This window comes from Pleurodeles waltl, chromosome 12 (genome assembly GCF_031143425.1).
Source record: "Pleurodeles waltl isolate 20211129_DDA chromosome 12, aPleWal1.hap1.20221129, whole genome shotgun sequence".
In the NCBI taxonomy this organism is placed as follows: Eukaryota; Metazoa; Chordata; class Amphibia; order Caudata; family Salamandridae; genus Pleurodeles; species Pleurodeles waltl.
In genome coordinates this window covers 585928768-585951126 of record NC_090451.1, presented here as the reverse complement: position 1 = coordinate 585951126, position 22359 = coordinate 585928768, and the positions used below count along the sequence as shown (strand labels likewise).

General features: G+C 43.5%; 1 protein-coding gene across 2 annotated transcripts in view; it reads right to left on the bottom strand.

Moving 5' to 3' along the window:
• HASPIN (histone H3 associated protein kinase) overlaps positions 1 to 22359 on the bottom strand; it is an 854350-nt gene that overhangs the window by 734468 nt on the left and 97523 nt on the right. For both annotated transcript variants that reach the window (XM_069217741.1, XM_069217740.1), the window contains exon 2: positions 20294 to 20508. In XM_069217741.1, the coding sequence (XP_069073842.1) occupies positions 20294 to 20490 (197 nt within the window). In that variant the 5' untranslated portion in view covers positions 20491 to 20508. The remainder of the gene's footprint in view (positions 1 to 20293; positions 20509 to 22359) is intronic.

The following is a 22359-nucleotide window of genomic DNA, read 5'->3' as shown; positions in this document are numbered from 1 at the left end:
TAGTCCTTACGAAATAGTCTTTGGCCGCCCGGCCAATATATGGGGAGTGCCTAGGCCCAAGAAGTTTAGCGAGATAGAGCATCCTGTCTTGCTTGACTATCTGTATGAATTGACGGCTAAATTGCGTGTCTTACATCAACAGGTCCACGACACCTTGCCTCCGGTCTCTGAATCTCCAGGTCATCCCATTGAGCCTGGATCCTGGGTTTTAATAAAGAACTTTCAGCGAACCAAAAACGAGCAGCCCAGGTGGACCGGACCACACCTCGTTCTTCTCTCCACAAGATCAGCTGTTCGAGTAGAAGGGAAGAAACACTGGATCCATGGGACCCATTGCAAAAGGGTACCCCTACCTCTGCCATGTGACCGGTGGGTCCAGGAAGGTGTCGCCGACTCAGAGACTGAAACCGTGCCACGTTTTCTGCCTTTCAGCGATGCACGAATAAAAGGAACACTCACTGAGAAAGAAAGTGATGACATTTTACAATCAGCAGTATCACCGTCAGTTCGATTGGACACTACAGAACCTGAACTCCTTTTTCAGGACCACACGATACCTGGGACTAACCGTTATGATCTACGACCAAGAATAAAGGACAAATAAAATAGTTTACTTTTCTTCTCTTTAGCAAAGTTCTCCAATATGGAAAATTATTTTTGAATGACTTTTTGCTTTTTGTATTTTTTTTGAACCTCCATCCGGGTTCGGCTGTAGGATCGTGGCTGAAAAGACTTAGGGGGGTAGCCTGTGGACACAAGGTCTACAGGTCTGGTTTGTTCTAGGGCGGCCTGGAACATACAGAACACTCCTAAGTGAAGTAAACCAACCGCCACGAGCGGCAACGGTTAGAGGATGGAATCTTTCCAAAATGGAGAACATGTTAAAGGACTGAGTTTCAAGAAGAGAATATGTGAAACGATAACCAGGAAACGGTTTTTGCTGCTGTGCATTTTTATGTTATTTAGTATACTTATGTTTTTTATAGGATATATTTTATTCTGTCTTAACGTGATATTGGCACCCACTACCTCGTCTGCACCTCCTCCTTCCACTGTTTCCCCACATTCTTTTCAACTCCTCACTAAACATGAATCTGCTAGGAGACTAGAGTTCATTAATAACTCCTTCATCCAGCTTTTGCACCAACACCAACTAGTGATAAATACAACTAACTGTTGGGTGTGTGGCCTTATGCCTCACACAGCAGATAAAGGTATCCCTTATCTGATCCTGCCTTTTAGCCACAATGGTTCCGTGTGGGCATTCAGAACGATATTCATCTATGCACACTACCCCCTACGTTTTGCGGAAGACAACCCTAAGAAAAATGCTTTGGTTAAAGGAATCATAGACACGATGAAGGACAATATCTCCTACGAGACTATCCCCAGAGATGAGACAATGGCGTATATAGGATGGAACATGACCGGATATGAAGCCACAATGAATGAGAAACAGCAAGCTAAGATATCTTCCCTGATTTGGGTTGTACCCCATCAGGGTCACCTGTGTCTGCAAGGTACTGGCAAGAATCCCAGAGCTCAGCTAGAGGAAAGCGTCTGCACTGAGACATATGTCTTCGCATCTCAGACCTCCCCTCCGCTCTTGGCAGCTAAGGGTACCTATTTCATCTGCCATGATAGAGCCTTTACATGGTTGCCCCCTGACTTTTCGGGCACATGCTTCGTTTCGTTCCTGTTGCCCCCTACCTACACAGCAGCGGCAGATTACCACAAGACAAGGATAGTTAGAGGCGTCTTCAGTGAAGAAGACACTGCAGGACAAGAATTTGGAGACTTCGTAAAGGGTTTTCTGCCGTTCTGGGGACAAATAAGTAACAGCAGGAGCATAAGGCAATTGATAAGAGTGGTTGAATCCACTGTGGCTGAAACCGCTGGTGCCCTTGGTAACTTGACTGCTGAGCTCCAGTCGGATCGTCTTATGACCCTTCAGAACAGGGTCGCATTAGATGTCATCCTTGCAGACCGGGGTGGAGTATGTACATTGATCCAGTCGAGTTGCTGTGTTTTTGTCCCAGATAACGCTCCAACAGTATACCAGGCCATTTCCAAACTGCATAGAATTTCCGAATCTATTCATTTAGATAAAGGAGATTGGTCATTAATGGGATGGCTCTGGGAACTGATATCAGCATGGGGATGGAAGATTCTGATGGTCATTGGGATGATCTTGGCCATTCTTTTTCTGTTCTGTCTATGCGTGCAGTGTGCTCCTGCGATATGTGGCCTCTGTGTTACATCATGCATAAGGAAACCTGCACCAAGAGACGAGCTAAATACTAGGATGATGTTACAGCAACATCTCAACGACTTTAGAAACATAGACCTGGACTCAGATTAGCATGAGAATAGGTTTATTGCCTATGTAAGGACAAAAGGAGGGTTTGTGGTTCTAAAAATTCTGGACCCATGTAATCTGCTTTGCCACAACAGTACGATTTCAGTATCAAAAGACCGATAATGACTAGTACACTAAGCATGAGCATTTTCGCTCAATTCCAGCAGCGTTTTCACCTCGAAATCGCCATTTTCGTCCTGCACTCGTGACTCCCATTTTTTAAAGTTGCCCTCACATAGGCTTATAATACAGTCGGATTTGATTCCAAGGACACGTACACCTTGATTGACTTTTCTCTGACCTGGGCAAGCTGGAACCATTGCCTCAGGCCGAACCTGTTTGGTCAGTCTCTCTCCCAGTGGCCGAATCAGATAGCATCAAGGCACACCATGCCATAAAACCCTTATTATCGCTCACACACCCTGCCTAATCTTGCTCACACCTGCACCTGCTCTTTTCTTCTCCTTACTTTACGAGGGGGAGGTGCCCGTTTTTATTGGGGGTCCACACTTATCTGATGTGAAATTCTAGGCCTTGCCGGGTAATTTATTATGGGTTGGATGACATGAAATATGAGGTTTCATCATGACACTGTTTTTTTCCTTTGTAGTGAAGACATGTGAATGACCAACCAAAATGTCAAGAATGTTTGCCTGAAGCTTAAAAAACTGTATATAAGGAAACCTGATTTTGCATTGACACACAGTCTCCTGAGAACATACAAGTCGTGCTGTTGTACTTCTAGGACGCTTGTCAATTGGTTGCAGCCAATAAATTCGATCTTTTACTTCACCTAGAAGACTCTGAGTTTCTGTAGTCTGAATCAGGAAAGTACCCGACGTCTTTGGGTGTACCCTGGCACCGCTGGGTTACCGGATCAGTACCGGTTCTGAAAAACCCAGTACCTCAATGTCCCTTTTGTTTCTTTCAGAATGCACCGGATAGACATAGCGAGAGAGGGGGCCATCCTGATCGACATCCTGAATACGTGAAGCAGAAGAAAGACTCCCCAGTCTTCAGATAAAAAAGAAGAAAAGTTCCCACAACAAAAACCACCGTTTAAAAAGAAAAAGGTGGCAGCACTGTCAATTAAAAATGTCAGTACACTTGAGGACATTGATGAAGAACAAGACGTGGGCAGTGATACTGTTAGACAGAGCAGCAGAAGTCACAATATGTCCCCAGAGTCTGAAAGATCATCTGAATGAGACAGCAACTAGCGATTTCATTCCAGTTGAGACTGCGGATGGGTGCGTTCTACCACCCGACAGGGTTTATGATTTAAATATCCAAATTGAGGAAGAAGTAGAGCGCACCATTGGTGTGATATTTTGGGATAAACTTAGTTGTGATATCCTGCTGGCCGAAAGGGACTGGTCACCCAAGCACGTCCGGAAGCTCCCACATGGAGAAGATGTAATTTTGCCTTCTTTCTCTGATCTTGTTCCAGAAGCGGTAAAAGAAGCCTACGCTGCCAATTGGGCTTCAGCGCAGGCACCTACGTTGTACCGCAATCATGTAGGTTTGGACAAGGATTCTCCTTGCCATGTAATACCTATCAGGTCAACACCCCTACCTCAGCCACAGTATCCTGTTAAACACAAAGCAAAAGCTCCAGTGAGGGAGATCTTCATTCAGCTCGAATACCGGGGAGTAATTGAGCCCTGTATCTCTGCAATGACTAACCCGTTATTCCCCGTTGCAAAACCAGACGATTCCTACAGAATAGTCTTAGATTATAGACACTTAAACAGTCATACACGTACATACGCTATACAAAATTCACATAGCACAGCACTAATTAACAACAGTGCACAAAAAATACAAAACAACCTTGCATATTTCCAATAGGTTCTTCTGCCATAACTTAGTACACGAAAGTCAGGACCTGAGTGCATTGTCATTTGGCTCACAAAAGCGCTTTTGCCTTTTGCCCCAAGGCTACAAGAACAGCCAAGGACTGTTCTCAGCCTGTGTAACATCAATATTACAGGATATTGATCCTGGGGCATTGCCCTACGTGGATGACATCTATCTTACAGATGACAACCTCAACATTCATCTTGCCAGGGTCGATCAGATCATTTTAGGATTCACAGCCTTTGGCTATAAATTTCATTTTAGAAAAACTAAAATAGCCTTTTTCTCAGCTTATTGTTCCTGGGATACGAGCTTTCAAACGAGGGGGAGAGTCTGGCCCCGCACTTTCTAGAGAAATGTGCACATCTTCAACCACCTAACACTCTCAAGAAACTACAGTCTTTACTTGGTTTCTTCAATTTTGTCAGAACTCACATTCCTGACTATGCACAACGTATTAAGCCACTCTATGGCTTAATACGCCCTGATTTTTCTAGCAGACACTGGACAGTTGAACACACATGCATCCTTAGGGAACTGTAACAGGACATGCTAGAAGCAAAACACTTGCCACCATGTGACAACAAAACAAATTTGGTCATCAGAATAATTGCTGGTGCCATTGGGTTTACTTATATCACCTTTACCGAGGGCGACACAGAGCCCATAGCATACAAATTTAATTTATATTCTAATGCAGAACGTTTTGCACCCACAGAAAAAATTCTAACTGCAGTTCAAATGGATGTCATTAAATAGAGGTCACTTGCCCAAAGGAAACGCATCATTGTCGTTACCCCGGTGCCAGCCCCAGTGGCCGTAACCAAAGCAAGCGTTCCTAAAGCTAAAGCATTACCATCCAAGCTGGATTTAGTGGGCAACGTACCTGACTGCCACCGGTGTTGATTACATCTTTGATCCAAAACTTCAGACACAAGAATTTCTCCAATAAGAACAGGAGTACCCCGCTCCTATAGACCTTTTGCCACTTGACAGATACCATGCTGTCATTTATACTGATGGTTCAGCATAACCAGCTGTTGGAATGAAACATCAATCTTCAGCCGCTTGCGCAGCCGTGAGTGGAGTCCTAAAGGATTGAGTTTTCTACCCTTCCACCCTCAAAATACCTACATGCAGACCCTAGAGGACTGCACAGCTCAGCTGACTGAACTCCAAGCCCTTATTCTAGCGCTAGAACATACAGAGCCAGGATGGCCGACTTTGTCTGTGACTACTGTGTCCAGTCCTACAATGATTACCTCAATCATTGGAAGCTGAAAACTCCAAAGGGAACACCATAAAACACAAAACATTGTGGGGGAGGAAGGCTGATCTCCAGGATAAGCTACTGTGTTGTCCATGCAGTACATAATACACTGGGCCACCAACGTGTAGGAGTTCCAGTTATCGGCAACACTTTGGCTGATGAAGCGGCCAAATCTGCAGAGGCTACAGCTTCTGTGGCTGCAGTGACTCGTTCAAAGACGAAATTGGATAATGAAATTATGACTGCTGTGAAAGCTTCGGCTGAAGGCAAGCTTCTTCCAAAATGATACCCTACAAAATATTCTTACCACATCAGTGCACAGAATGTTGCCTACGCAACACTTCCTGGGGTTGGAGATCGAGAGATCCCCAATCAAGATCAGAGATTAGTTCTAATAAAAGCAGCGCATAAGGGTGTTGCTTCGACTCATACTGATATCTCGCCACAGTAACACTCTTACAGAAACGCTTCTGGTGGCCCGAGCTATACAAACAGACTAAGCAATACGTTCTTTGTTGTGACATTTGCCAGCAAATTAAGTGCTTTAACCTCAAACACCCACCTCAGACATCCCTCTTAGTGTCCAGCAGGCCACTACAATGTGTCTACCTGGACCATTGCAGTCCCCTTCAACCGGATGGTGCATACAAATACATCTTAGTCGCTGTAGATTCTTGCTCTAGATTCCTCTGGGTACGGCCTCAGTGGTCGGCTGACGCTCAAACTGTTATAAAAGACTTGCTGATCTTTATTGGTACATATGCGGTTGCAGCATTCCATTCGGACCAGGGTCCTGTATCTTCCTCTAAGGCATTCAGGGAAACCATGGGGCTGATGGGTGCTGAACTCCATTACTTCTCACCATACCATACCGAGGGGAATTCGGTCATGAAGAGGCGGAACCGTGATCTAAAGCAGTCCTTAACAGCTAGAGTATTAGGTTGTGGCTGCAGCTGGCTTCATCACCTATATGGGGTCCAAAGACAACTGAATAATCTGCCAAGGTGGTCCTTGGGGGGGACGAACTCCCTATGAGGTTTTCTTTGGGATACCTATGTATGTCCCAGATCTTGATGGCCCTGGTTTGGTGGCAGCAGACACCTTTTGACATAAATGAACGTCTCAGTATTTTACAGGAGCTTCACCTATTTTGTGATGATAAATCCTTAGCCAGTGCTGGTTTGAGAGAAGATCACGGTGAAAAAGGAATTTGGTCCATCCTACAGAGCACCGGGCCCAGTCCTGGGAGTTCAAGGTACTAGAACTGTCATCTTACCACATCTACCTGGTTCCAGAGCAAACAGATTAATTTCCATTGATGACATCAAAGTTCAACATGTGGCCGATCCTGCACAGTAGACCCAGAGGTCCCTTGGGTAGTGCCCGGTCCCCTCACTACCCAACAGGACATACTTCTTCTAAGCAGAAATGACAACACTACTTCGGACTACACAACAATGTCCAACAATGCTACAAATGCCTCCTTGACCGTGGGGAGGGCAGAAAATGAGGTCTTGCTGATTCTAGTTACCACTTCAGCAACAGCACTTGTCTGAGATTTGGCTGTTTTCTACACCAACACTACACAGACTGACGACACTGTCTACTATGAGCCTCCACGCGAAGTGGATCCATCCATCGGTGATGCACCTGCTCCTGTGTTTCCAGAGAGTGCCTCTGGTTATTTCATCAACACTGATGACTTTTCTTCAGACTCATCCTCTCCAGTAATTGAAAATGTTTCAAAGACACGTAAGCTGTACCTGTGGCTTAGAAATAACTATTTAATTCACCCAGGGAACTATTTATAGCTCTGTTTGACATTTTTTGCATTCGTTCTATGGATTGGTATTGTGACCGTTTTCTTTTTCCTTATAAATGGTCAATACCTTCCTGCACACTCCTCTATTGCAACTGTGGATGAGGTCTTAACTCCATACCTTTCCTCACTTAAGGTCAGAAGAGACTTCTCCCTTGTGAACATTTCGGCAGTACCGACTCCTGATTGGATTGTGTAGGACAACGTTCCATTTTATATATACGGACCTACTGAGGTCATTCAAATTACATGTGTCTTCAAAATTTCTAGTTGATTCTATGTTAACTGATATGAAGGACTAGTCAGTGTTTGAAAGTGATGATGTATATACTAATACAATTGACACGAAATATCCAGAGTCATATTATTTCAAATTACCTCCTTCAAAAATTAGGAAAATGATGCTAACTGATACAAAGCTAATTTATTCAGATTCCTTTGTTACCCGTCTTGCAGTTGAAGGTTACAAATACTGGAGGAACACTGTTGATTTAAAGAGTGCATGGGTAACACAAGATTGGCAAATACAAGGTATGGAAGCTTTATTTAGAGCATGCCTGATTCCTGTGCAAATTATCTTTTTAAATGACACCTTTCAGCAGACATCCTGACTGGGGTTGGCAAAAATAAAAGAAATGAATACGCCCAGTATCCCAACACCGGCAAAGTTTAATGATTGGCAATTCTTCCTGAATGTCACCGATAAAGAGCTAGATGCAAAGGTTCAGGCTGATACCTATATCTCATTACTTTCCAGTTCCGGCGGGGGTTGATTTGGCCAATGGACACCAATGGATGTCAGGCACGTTTTTTGAATTCCTCAGGGGGTTTCACGATTAGCCAGCCAGACCCTCGCTTTGTTTCGGGTCATCACAGTGGGTAAACTGTGTCAACAATGGATACAGACTAACATGTTAGCCGCGGTTAAGGGATATCTTGACACACTTTCTGAGGATATAGACTTGCAGGACTTTTTGCAAGGTCCTAGAAAGCCATGCTCTAAAAGATTACATTGATATCTAGAAGCTTTCACAGATAGAAGCTGCTGCACATTTAAGGCAGAGAGATAAGGAAAACTTAGAAAAGGCTTTAGCTGTTGTCGATAACGGCATGAATACTCTGTCCAACAGGATTTATACCCTAACAAACATAGTGTCATCTGCGATTGATATCATTCAGACAGACATGTCCTTTTTATATCATGGACAAAGTCTCCTGCGATCCATCATGCAGTTGGGTTGGACGTTACAGACTTTGAAAAATGGCCGTATTCCATGGAAGTACAGTAATGGAAGTGAATTGTTCACCATCTTTAATTTATCCAGGGAAGAACAGAGAATGCCTAAAAGGGAAGCGAGTTGTCAGAGTCTGATTCCTCGGGATTTGTGTTTTTGCTCTGTAATGATTTACTGTTAACAAATACCAATTCAAATATCGTACTCAAGAGGGGAAAGAGAAGATCAGCGTGGAAGGCAATCTAAAAAGGAATTTTTTTTTAAAAATGCCAAGAGAACTACAAGGACATTAAACAGTTATCCATTATTTATTATAAGGTAAGTAATATGCAAATATACAGTAATATATACACAAGATAATGTCCAAGAAAAATATAAAGTTTTGACATTGATTGATGCACAAATAATAAAACAACTTCTTCTTTTGCTGATTCTTTGTTTCAACAAAGCACTAAGTATCCTTCATGTATGATCGTCCTTTAAACAGAGTATAATGAAAATCAACAACCTCTTTTTAGTTAACTTTTTTCCAAGAATGCACAGTGAATATAATACTAAAGCTTTTCAAATCTGTGCGCGCACGTGTAAATGTTTCTTCTTGAAACAGTGAATTCAAATACTAAACCTTTCCAAACCTGAGCACGCGCGCGTAAATGTTTCTTCTCAAAAACAAACAGTGAATTCAAATACTAAAACCTTTCCAAACCTGAGCGCGTGCAAAGGTTTCTTCTCAAAACACACAGAGAATTCAAATAATAAGCCTCTTCAAAACATGTGCGCGCACGTGCAAATGTTTCTCATTTTTGTATACATAAACGTTTTTATAAACATGTAAAAATAACAAAATTTGCTTCTTTAGAAAAAGTCTTTGAAGTCTTGTGAATTGACGAATTACTTTTAAAACAAGAGAATCCTTTTCAAGAAATATTCCGCCCAAGAACGAACTTGCAATTATAACACTAAACAATTATCTAGTCTCCAGGGAACACCGGAGCGAAACAAAATAGCACAAGGCTTCGGTTTCGTTCTAAACAAACAAGGTTGCTAATGATGAAACACTCTCACCACAGCGAGTCTGTCCACTCGCTTCAAAGAATTCCAGAGGCCCTCTGTCACACGACGGCAGACCAAAATGGCAAAATCCAAACAGGAACTGAAATGCATGATCCAACCCAGGCAAGGTTCCAAAATAGTAAGTACTGGAACCTGGGTGTGGTCGTTTTTTATAGAGGAAACACACCCTCAATCATGGCTGCTCCAGAAGGATGCTGGGAATTGTAGTCCCATCAATAAAAACATAGTGGATTTGAACAATTAAGCCACCACTGAACACTCCTGTTAAACAGATGCATTTTTCCCACATGAGTAATGAGAAGAATGTGATTTAATAAAACAAAGTGTGTGGCAGGGACGTACTAAGTGAGGACGTTTGGTAGGAGAGGCCAAATCAATACTGTGCTTAGATATATGATTACGCCAAAGTCTGACAGAGTTTCACCATGCTTCACATGGAGAAGCTAGAAAAGTTGCCTTTCACAGTTGCAGAAAGTCCTTAAAAAGAATGGCTCCTACATCGCATCATTAATCTACCCATTTCCACTTTTCGTTTTTTTAAATGTCTGAAACATCTTGCTGTGGTCAGGTACGAGCGACTAGGCGATAGATATATTAAAGAAGAATGGGAGTTGCCCTTTGAATACAAATGTCTGAACAGCGAAACAGGTCTTTCTCAGCGGAAGCGAATGCAAGACTACTGTTAGTCATTCAATGATCTGCAAGAAAGTGTCCCTTCACGGCCTTTGCAATGCGGGGGTCGCAAATTTGGCCTGTTTTCTGAAGGGTACTCCCGTCCCTTTGATTTCACAAGCATTTCATGTACTTTAGAATGGAAGTTATGTAGTGCTGAGCAACCAAAGCTGTTGCGGCACGCAACCAGGAATTGTCTATGCAATTTCAGTCTGTAAGGTCGATACGTGTTGTAGACAAGTTTTATTCCCACCCACACGAGAGATAAAATTATCAGAAATGTGGCCTTACATTGATACTGTTAATGTAAATTATGACAAGCTAAGCAGACTAAAGGCGCTACTGTTGCAAAGACAAGTCGTGTTGACATCGGCTAGAGAGACGTATGCTCTAAAGATTGTGAGATCAGCAGCCGAGATACGATCCCTATTAAATACCAACTTCCCCAAGCACATTGGAGAGCTGGTATCCAGGATTTTCAATGCCTTGTGCACTACTGGGATTGTCTACTTCTTTAAGGTTGTTGGGTCTGGATTTGTATCCATCTTCCAGACTGTCTTCAGAGTCATTTCATCGGCCATCTATTCACTCTTCTAGTGTGTTTGGCGCCTTTCCTATTATTTGGGCATTCACTGGCAGAAGTCTGCTGCTATTTCTTCTGATTTGCAGTGGTTGACTCTTTCCAGCTTTGCAAAGCAATGGAGCCACTGCCACCAGCTTAACTGTGCCGTGAATGCATGGTACACGTCTTTCATGCTTCGTTGCTGGCGGAATTGGAGCGTAATTGGTCATTGTCATTCCGACCACTCCTATGGTGCGTGCAACCAGTCTTTTACTGCGTTTGGTGCCTCTTCAAACATTTGCCTACAGTGTTTCTTGCTGTTATGCCAGTGCCTCCTGTAGACCAAGCACTGCTGATGTCCCTGATGTGGGTTCATTCACGGTCATGCCCCTTGAGACGAAGGCTGAATCGCGAGGCCACTTAGGAGCCACCCTTGGTGAATGATCTGGTTCTTTTTGGTTCTGTGGAGAGTGCCACTCCTGCAGGTGGACCTGCACAACAGACTACTACGCACTACTGCTCCATGGATCCATCTGCCTATCCTGTGATCGATCTAACATCGGACGATGTGGCCTCTTTCTTGAGGTCCTTTCCATTTGATGGCTCCAAAGATGCTCTTGAAGATCATGACTATTGTTAGGAAGATTTGATGATTGGCTTATTATACCAAATTCAGAGTTTACATTTACTGCCCTTACTTTGTCCTGCTGTGCTTGTCATGATCGACATTATGGCCCTCATTATGACCTTGGCAGGACGCGCCAGCCGCCTGCCAAGATCTGACCGCCTGGCGGCCGCCAATGCAACCACACTCTCGCTGCGGTCATTTTGAGATCCCCGCTGTGCCGGCGGGCAGAAACCTGGTTTCCGTCCGCCGGCCCAGAGGGGATCTTGGCCGCAACACAGGAGCCGGCGGTGTTGCGCAGTGCGACAGGTGCAGTTGCACCCGTCACGCTTTTCACTGTCTGCATAGCAGACAGTGAAAAGCTGCATGGGGCTCTGTGAGGGGGCCCTTGCACTGCCCATGCCAGTGGCATGGGCAGTGCAGGGGCCCCCCAGGGGCCCCACGACTCCCCGTACCGCCAGCCTTTCCCTGGTGGTTCAAACTGCCAGGAAAAGGCTGGCGGTCGTGGACTCTTATCACTGCCGAGGCAAATGTGGCGGGAAAATACACAAGATTGCACCGCCAGCCTGTTGGCGGTGCAATCGGCAAAACAGCCCAGGCGGTCTTTGACCGCTAGGGTTGTAATGACCCCCTATATTTCTTTGTATGTTTTTAGCTATTAATTTTTAGCACGTTGTAATGTGATTTTTTAATCTAGTTTTTATGCCTTTAGCTTTTTGTTCAGAGCACTTTTTACAATTCGGTTCATTCACCTTCGGTGGCGTCGAGTTATGGAGTCATACTTGTTACGGCAATGGGGGGGGTGTAGTGAATCCTAGTTTGTTTTAATGGGATACAGGAGTTAGCCTTTGGCTTGCAGACTTGTCCCCAAGTCACATAGTGACTTTTACCCTACTTATCTTGCTCTGTTTTAGCGCATTTATTTAACTAAATCTTTTAAGATGTCTGTCTTGTTTTTTGTTAGGGCCATGTTTATTTTTGCGTTATCAGTACCACCGTGCTAAGGCGTCAATATCAAGCGACAAAGATAAACAAACTGTAGGTGTTCACATTAAGTACTTTCCCTCTTCACGCTTTCGAGGGAATTGTTTACATAAATCACTGTCCCAAGCATGTCCTGTTATCTATTGTTTGGGAATAGACCTACGTCAGTGGTCCAAGCAGATCTGTATAAGTACTCCTCACTTAAACAGATAGCCAGAGGGATTCCGACCAGATGCCATCGCTATCGATGCTGCACATCGCCTGGACGCTGACCCAGTCTTCGTGTCCCTACGAAGTCTGAGCTAGAGACCTCATTCCAAGGTAACAAGGGTGGGGGTGCTCTTCTCATGGACATGGCATTGGTAGATTAGGTTTAAAATACTGAGCTCTCTTTTAGGTTAGAGGTTAGGCTCGTTATGGTAGGGTATTATGACATATCTCATACTTTGTCATTTCATGTTATTGCAAGATGGTGGGGGTCTTTGTGTTAATTACTCTTGTCCTTACTATTCTGTTTCTTGTACTGTTAGTTATCCTCATCATTGCAGCCCATGCAACGTCTCGCAGATTGCAGCTTTGCTAAATAAAACCTATTGAAACTTTACTGCATCTTCTTCATTGCCTGTGTTTGATTGAGAAATGGTGTTTATGTGAGATAGGGATAATCTCCGTTTAACCACGACCTGAGATGTCATAATCTTGAGTCCGTGCATAAAGGTGTCAGAAAGTAGCCTCTTTCTAGCGTGGCTACCCCTACTTTTGGCCTGTTTGTAAGTGTGTGTCAGTGTGTTTTTACTGTGTCACTAGGATCCCGCAAGCCAGGTACCCAGTGCTTATAGTGAAAACCCTATATGTCAGTGCGTTTTGCCTGTCTCACCAGGATCCTGCTGGTCAGGAGGACCCCAGTGCTAATTGCCTAATGTGTGTGTCTGTATAGCGCTTTACTGTGTCACTGAGGCTCTGCTAATCAGAACCTCAGTGCTTATGCTCTCTCTGCTTTTAAATTTGTCACTATAGGCTAGTGACTTCATTTACCAATATCAACTGGCACACTGGACCCCTCGTATACGGTACCTAGGTACCCAGGGCACTGGGATTCCAGGAGATCCTTATGGGCTGCAGCATTTCTTTTGCCACCCATAAGGAGCTCAGACAAACACTTTCACAGGACTGCCACTGCAGCCTGTGTGAAATAGTGCACACACTATTTCACAGCCATTTTTACTGCACTTAAGTAACTTATAAGTCACCTATATGTCTAACCTTCACTTGCTGAAGGTTAGGTGCAAAGTTACTAAGTGTGTGGGCACCCTTGCACTAGCAAGGGTGCCCCCACATAGTTCAGGGCCATTTCCCTGGACTTTGTGAGTGCGGGGACGCCATTACACCCGTGCACTGCATATAGGACAATACCTATATGTAGCTTCACAATGGTAACGCCGAATATGGCCATGTAACATGTCTAAAATCATGGAATTGTCCCCCCATTCCAAATATGGTATTAGGAAGCCGATTCCATGCACCCTGGCGCTCCACGAAGGACCCCCAGTACTGCCAAACCAGCTGTGAGGCTTGCAATGCAGCTACAGCTGCAGCCACCTCACAGACCGGGTTCTGCCCTCCTGTTGTCTGAGCAGCTCAGTCCCAGGAAAGCAGAACTAGCATTTCCTTTGGGAGCAGGCTATTACATCCTCTCCCTTTGAAAATAGGTATTACAGGCTGGAGAGGGGTAGCCTCCACCAGCCTCTGGAAATGCTTTGAACAGCACAGATGGTGCCCCCCTTGCATTAGCCAGTCTACACTGGTTCAGGGACAACGTGTCCCCTGCTCTAGCGCAAAACTGGAAAAAGGAAAGGGGAGTGACCACTCCCCTGTCCATCACCACCCTAGGGGTGGTGCCCAGAGCTCCTCCAGTGTGTCCCAGACTTCAGCCATCTTGCTTTGCAAGGTGTGGGTGCTATCTAGGGCCAGCAGGTGACGTCTCCTGATAGGTCCATACCTGGTAAGGTAGCAAATCCCCCTCACAGGGCTATTTAGGGTCTCTCCTGTGGGTTTTCTTCAGATTCTACTTGCAGGTTTCCAGACGGAATCCTCTGCAACTATTACTTCATCCTCTGACCTCAGATCAACCACAGCCTGCTCCAGAGCACCTGTACCAGTCTTGGGAATAAAAGGCACCAGGACTGTCATCCTACCACCACTGTCTGGTTCTAAATCGAACAGATTCATCTCCATTGATGACATCAAATTACACCATGTGGCCGATTCTTCACAGTAGACCAGGAGGTCCCTTGGGTGGTTCCCGATCCCCTCTCACTATCCAACAGGACATCCATCTACATAGTAGGATGAACATCACTACTACTGACTATGCAGCTATGTCGGCTGTTGTTCCAGACACTTCCTCAACCATGGGGAGGGCGGAAAATGAACTTTTGTTAGTTCCAGTAACAACTTCAGAGAACACCCCGCTACAGGATTTGGCTGTATTTTACACGAACACTTCCACGACTAATGACGTTGTCTATCAAGAACATCCACGAGCGGTGGATCAGAATTCAACGTGTTTGCAGAGACTTCCTCTGGCTATTTCATTGACATTGATGATTTTTCTTCGGATTCATCCTCAACTGTGACTGACAAACTTTCGAAAAGTAGTAAGCTGTATCGATGGCTTAAAAAGAACTATTTGATCTACCAATGGAACGATCTATGGTTCTGTTTGACATTTATTGCATTATTTTTATGGATTGGTTTTGTGACTGTTTTCTTTTTGCTGATTAATGGTCATTATATTCCTGATCGCGCCTCTGTGGAGCCTGTTGATGAAATTTTAACACCACATCATTCTTCACATAAGGCCCGACGTGATTTGTCATCTGTCAATATTACAGCTATACCAATTACTGATGGGATTGTGTGGGACAAAGTTCCATTAGATATATACGGGCCTACAGAGATAATTTAAATACCATACGTGTTCAAAATTTCAAAGTCTGATGTTATTACACCTAATGTTGTCTCTGATGATTGGGATGTCCAAACAGTTGATTCAATGCTAGCTGAAATGAAGGACTATTCCGCTTTTGGAAGTGATGATGTATATGATTATACAATGAATTATGGGGAAATGTTCTGCTATAACAATTGGGGACATCACTACCAACACCGTGCAACTAGATATAGGCCTCTCTTGAACTACACACAGTGGGACCACTGTTCGACACCACAGATGGGGAGTCCAAAGTATTACAGCGATAAGTTTACATACTTTTCCGGGCATGATACAAAAAAAGCAGTCTCGTATTATTTTAAAATACCTCCAGCACAAATTAGAAAACTTTTTCTAACAGATACGAAACTGATTTATTCAGATCCCTTTGTTTCCCGGCTCTCGATTGAGGGTTACGAATATTGGAAAGATACTATTGATTTGAAAAGTGTATGGGGGACACAAGATTGGCAGATACAGGGTAGGGAGGCTTTGTTTCGAGCATACCTGATTCCTGTGCAAATGATTTTCTTAAATGACACTATTGAGCAGACGTCCTGTCTGGGGTTAGCGAAAATTAAAGACCTGAACACGCCCAGTATCCCTAATCTGACAAAATTTTAAGATTGGCAACACTTTCTTAATGTCTCAGAAGACAGGCTAGATGCAATGGTTAAGGCTGGTGCCTATAATTCTTCACTTTCCCGTCCCGGCGGGTGGTTGGTTTGGCCCTCCGACACTGATGAGTGTCAAAAGTGTTTCTTGAACTCTTCAGGGTTTTTTTCAATTAACAGGCCTGACCCTCGCTTTCTATCGGGTCAACATACAGGTATAATTACAACATACAGTGTGGGTAAGCTGTGCCAGCACTGGGTGCAGACAAACACGTTAACAGCAGATAAAAACACCTGAACACTCTTTCTGACAGTATAGACTTACAGAATTTCCTGTTAGGTCCTAGAAAACAGCGCTTGAAAAGGTTTTTATATGCTATGTACAATGAAATTTGGAAACTTTCCCAGATTGAGGCTGCTGCACGTTTAAGGCAACTAGATAAAGAGAATTTGGAAAAAACATTAGCTGTTGTCGACAATGGCATGAACACACTGTCCAACAGGATTTATTCACTATCAAATATAGTGTTGTCTGCTATTGATATCACTCAGACAGACTTGTTCCGGTTATATCATGGGCAGACATAGCTACGTGCAATCATGCAGCTGGGTTGGACATTACAGACACTGAAAAGTGGCCACATTCCATGGAGGTACATTAATGGGAGTGAACTATTCACTGCTTTAAATTTTTCCAGGGAACAAGAGACAATGGCTAAAAGGGAGGCTCGTTTCACCCTGCTTCAAGTAGAGAAGTTAGATAAGTTGCCCTTCACAGTAGCAGAGAGTCCTTCAACTATCTGGCTCTTGCACAGCATTATTAATTTACTGATTTCAACGTTTCATTTCTCGGGCTGCCTGAAACATCTTGCAGTGGGACGATATGAGCAGCTAGGAGATAGCTTTATTAAGGAAGAGTGGGAGTTGCCCTTTGACTTTAGATGTCTGAACGGTAAACAGGAAGTCTTTCTTAGCGGAAGTGAATGTGAGACTGCTGTTCGTCGTTCTATGATATGCAAACAGGTGTCTCTTCACGGTCTCTGCAATGCGGGGGTCGCGAATTTGGCCTGTTTTCTGAAGGGTACTCCTGTTCCCTTGATTCGTCCAGTATTTCATGTACTTTCCAATGGCAGTTATGTGGTACTGAACGATCAAAGCTGTTGCGGCTTGTGACCTGGAATTGCCTACGTAATCTCGGTCACGAAAGTCGTTACGTGTTGTGGACATGTTTTGTTTCCCCCCACACGAGAGATAAAAGTATCTGAAATGTGGCCCCACATAGATACTATTAATGTGAACTATGACAAGTTGAGTAGACTAAAGGCGCTATTGTTTCAGAAACAGGTCGCCCTGACATCCGCAAAAGAGACGTATGCTCTCCAGATTGCGAGATCATCAGCCGAGATACAATCCCTTTTAAATACCTATTTCCCCAAACACTTTGGAGAGCTGGTATCCAGAATATTCAATGCTTCAAGCACCACTGGGATTGTGCATTTCTTTAAGGCTGTCGGGTCTGGTTTTGTGTCCATCTTCCAGACTGTCTTCGAAGTCATCCCATCAGCCACCCATTCTCTCTTTTCAAGTGTGTTTGGTGGCTTTCCAATTATTTTGGCTTTAATTGGCGGACTACTACTGCTATTTCCTCTGATTCACGGTGGTTGTTTCTTTCCAGCAAAACAGAGCAATGGAGCCGCTCCCGACAACTCCTGTGCCGTGAGCGCATGGTTCGGATCTTCGGTACACCTTTGCTGGTGGAACTAGAGCTTGACTGGTCGTTGTCATTCCGGCCACTTCTCTGGTGTGTACAACCGGTCTTACGCTGGATATGGTGTCTCTTTGAACATCTGCCTATGGTCTGTCTTGCTGTTGCACCAACATCTCCTGTGGACCACGAACTGCTGATGTCCCCGATGAGGGTTCATGCACGGTCATGCCCCTTGAGACTGAGGTTGCTCCGCGAGGCCACCTATGAGCCTTCCGTTATAAGATCTAACATGGATGAAGACACTGCAGCTAGTATCGATGCACCGGTGAATATGGCTCACTTCTGCTCTGTGGATCCGTTTGTCCGCCCAGCACTAGACTTCACTTCGGACGACGTGGACTCATTTTTGAGGTCCTTGACTGGTGACTTCGAAGACATTCTTCAAGATCCTGCGTATAACACATAATTTGATGAATTTGCTTACCATTCCCGATTCCAAATTGTGCAATTATAATAGACGTTTGCTGTACTTGTCATAGTTGATATCAACATCTCTGTATGTGTTTTTTAGACAGCCTTGTTTTACCGTGTTTTCACACACAGCGATTTTTATTATTAGCTTCTTTTATTAGCTTGTTTTTTTCCCTTGGCTTTTTTTTAGTTCAGAAGCAGCTTTTTTAGCATTTTGGGTTCCTGCACCATCATCATACCTGTTACGGCAATGGGGAGAGTGTAGTGAATCCTAGTTTGTTTTAATGGGATAACAGGAGTTAGCTTAGCCGTAGGCTTGTAAACTCGTGCCCCTGTCACCTAGTGACTTTTAACCTACTTAGCTTGCTCTGTCCTAGCTCATTTAATTATTTATTTCCTCTAAGATGGCTGCCTTGTTTATAGTTAGGCCACTTGTTATGAGTTTTATTATCAGTGTCACTGCACCAAGGCGTCAAGATCAAGTGCGAAAGACAAACAAACAGTAGGTGTTCACACTTAGGGATTTTCCCTCTCTATACTTCCGAGGGATGTTGATATTAATTGCCGTCCCAAGCATGCCTGTTATCTATTGTTTTGGAATACACCTACGTCAGGGGACCTTGTAGATCTGTATAAATACATCACACTTTTAGACAGATAATCATAGGGATTCCGACCAGAGGGCATCGCCACCATCGGTAATACCAATGCTGCAGTCATCTTGACGCTGACCCAGTCTTCGTGACCCTGCGGAGTCTGAGATAGAGACCTCATTCCAAGGTAACGAGGGTTGGGGGCTCCTCTCATGGACACGGCTTTGGCAGATTAGGTTTAACAAACCCAGCTCTCCTTTAGGTAGGAGGTTAGGCCTATTCTCATTAGGGTAATAGGGCATATCTCATCTTATACATACATATATATATATTTCTTTCATATATTGCAAAATGGTGGGGGTCTTCATAACAATGACTTTCTTCTTCACAATACTGTTGCTTGGTATATTCATTATCCTAATCATTGCAGTTCATGCAACTTATCGCAAATTGCAGTTATGTTAAATAAAAACTATTATAACTTCACTGCATCTGTGTTATTGCCTTTGTTTGTATGAGACAATATATCTGTGAGAAAAGGGTAATTTCCGTTTAACCACGACAACCCTGAGATATCTTATTTTGAGTCCATACGTAAGCGACTGCCACAAATCACCTTTTACTATTGTGTTTCTGGTGAGGTGCTGCTAGTGAGCCGGTAAGGTTGGGACAACAGTTGCGACTTGTTGTAGGAAAGACTCAGTCGCCTACAAACAAAAGTACTGTTATCTTTAAACCAGCAGTCTTGCTCAGAACAAGAGTCCAAACTACGACAGTAAGTCCCTGCTCCCACACAGAAGAAAGAGGGACAAAGAGGCATGACTGACCATTAGCAAGCAAGGATTTTTAAATGGCAATGAAACTAACAAATTAAATAACTGGAAGCCCACAGAAGTATACTTAAATGTATGCAAGAGGTCGTACACTTACACTCCACCTAAGATAGAAGGATGCTACTCCCTGTTTGTATCTACCTCACTGCTTCGTTAACAAATACACATACAAAAGCATAACAATACATCAATAAATATAGGTACAATAAACCAGTGGCTGATGAATGAAATCCAATAACTGGAGGTGCTAAAAGGACATCTATTTGAGCGCATGAGCATCTACTTAACACAAAAACAGTTTGGGGGGAAAAAAATCAAAAGCTGGTTTCAAGAAGCACATCAGGATCTTAAGAGGGTATATCTTTTCAGGCGGAGGGCTATATAAACAATTAAGGTGAGAAAAAATGGTTATCAAGTCATTTAAAAGTGGTCTAACTTTTAATGATATAATCACAGAAACGTAGAACATGTCTCATTCAGAGTTAAGTTGTATTTCATAGCACAAATATTATGCCACGGATATGCTGTGACATGAAATGATTAAACTGATTTTCCTCTAAGGAGGCAATTCTAAAAATCTCCCATGTTAAATGCCCTTTTATTAAGGTCGCTTTGCACTCACTTGGTAGCAGGCTGAAAGTCGGGATCAGTGGAATCCTGTTGTTCAAAGCAGGATGAAGAGGACGAGCTGCTGGAAAATATATGCTGCTGGCGGATGGGTGGAGTGAGCCAGGTCTGAAACTGGATTTTACTTTGAGGTTGACGGCGAGCATAAGTCCGCATGATGTGCCCTGGGGCTCTCCGAGCCTGGCTGTCCATGAGCCAAGGAGGAATGCACTATCAGAAAAAGCCAACACAGGAATAATGCTTATTTAAAAACTAAAACTTTAATGATGGCATTTAGTACATATTATTCAGGCATCTAAAAACATTGAAATAAAGATACAAATCATACTCCTCAAACTTCTATTGCTTGCCTGTATAGTAAATTCATTAAGAAATTGAAGCAAGCACGTGGAGCAACAGGGATAGTGGGCTAGGTTATAGCCCATGTGTTTGGCGCTTTCCAGAGCAATGTTGCTTATGGACTTATTATTGCCCACAAGGTGACAGCCTGTTAATTGTCCTTACCCAAATTATATAGTTTTCGAAGGGGGCCCATAATTGCAGGAGGAAAATTTGCTACTGCTATGAGCAGTACAGGATAAGGCCTAACATAACATGGGACTAGAATGTTACCTTAAGCCACTTAGGCAACAGTGTGTGACATAGCATTTTTCTCTAAAGTTTCTCAACACAAACTCTATTCATAGGCTTTTTTACACATGAACATACTTCGTTTCTCGTTCAAATATCACATCAATGTTTTGCCGACTCCTATAGTGCTCATCACAGCGTATTCAAGTGATTAATTCTATAAACAAATTAATCGTTGATATTTAATTGTCTCTGAATAAGTCTAAAAAATCCAACTGAATTCCAATTATAATAAAAGCATACCTAACGTAATAGCGAAAGTGGTCAATTTACCACAAGAACAATGCAGAGATTCAAGAGTGATCACATTAAAAATAATCAATTGCAGACGATAGTCTGAAGAGAAAACTTAAAATTTAAACAAGCTTTAGTAAAGCAAACAGGCCTGGCTTTACTGTTTCAACGCAAACAACACACCCTTGAAAAATAAACAGGATAAGTAAACAGAAAGGACAGAAATGGGATGGAATGAGACATGACACAAATAATGTAGATTTTTGCACGCACTCCCAAGTTTGCATGTTTTAGCACATTAATTTAAGTCCTACTCACTTTGTCAAAGCCAATAAACAATGAACATTAAAAATAATCATGCATGGCAGACCGATGGAGTAGGAAAGTACCATCTTTCTTGGCAGGTTACCCCCAATTTCTGTCTGTTTGGCAGTATGTTTGGTCGGTCTCACTGGGATCCTGCTAGCCAGGACCCCAGTGCTCATAGTTTGTGGCCTAATGTGAGTGTTGTCAGTAGTGCTTAACTGTGTCACTGAGGCTCTGCTAACCAGAACCTCAGTGCTTATGCTCTCTCTCTCTACTTCCAAATTAGTCACTATAGTTTACTGACTTCATATTCCAATTCCAATTGGCACACTGCAACCTCTTTATAAGTCCCTACTATATGGTCCCCAAGGCATTGGGGTTCCAGGAGATCCTTATGGGCTGCAGCATTTCTTTTGTCACCCAAAAAGGAGCTCAGACAAACCTTTCTTCAGGACTACCACTGCATCCTGAGTGAAATAGTGCACACACTATTTCACAGCCATTTTCCCTGCACTTAATTAACTTATAAGCCACCTATATGTCTATCCTTCATTTACTGAACGCTAGGTGCAAAGTTACTAAGTGTGAGGGCACCCTTGCACTAGCAAAGGTGCTCCCACACTGTCCAGGGCCAATTCCCCAGACTTCGTGAGTGCGGGGTTACCATTACACACGTGCACTACATATAGGTCAATACCTTTATGTAGCTTCACAATGGTAACTCCGAATATGGCCATCTGAGGTGTCTAAGATCATGGAATTGTCCCCCCATTCCAAATATGGTATTGGGGAGCCAATCCCATGCATCGTGGGGTCTGCACCATGGACCCCCCAGTACTGCCAAACCAGCTCTATGAGGCTTGCACTACAGCTACAGCTGCTGCCACCTCA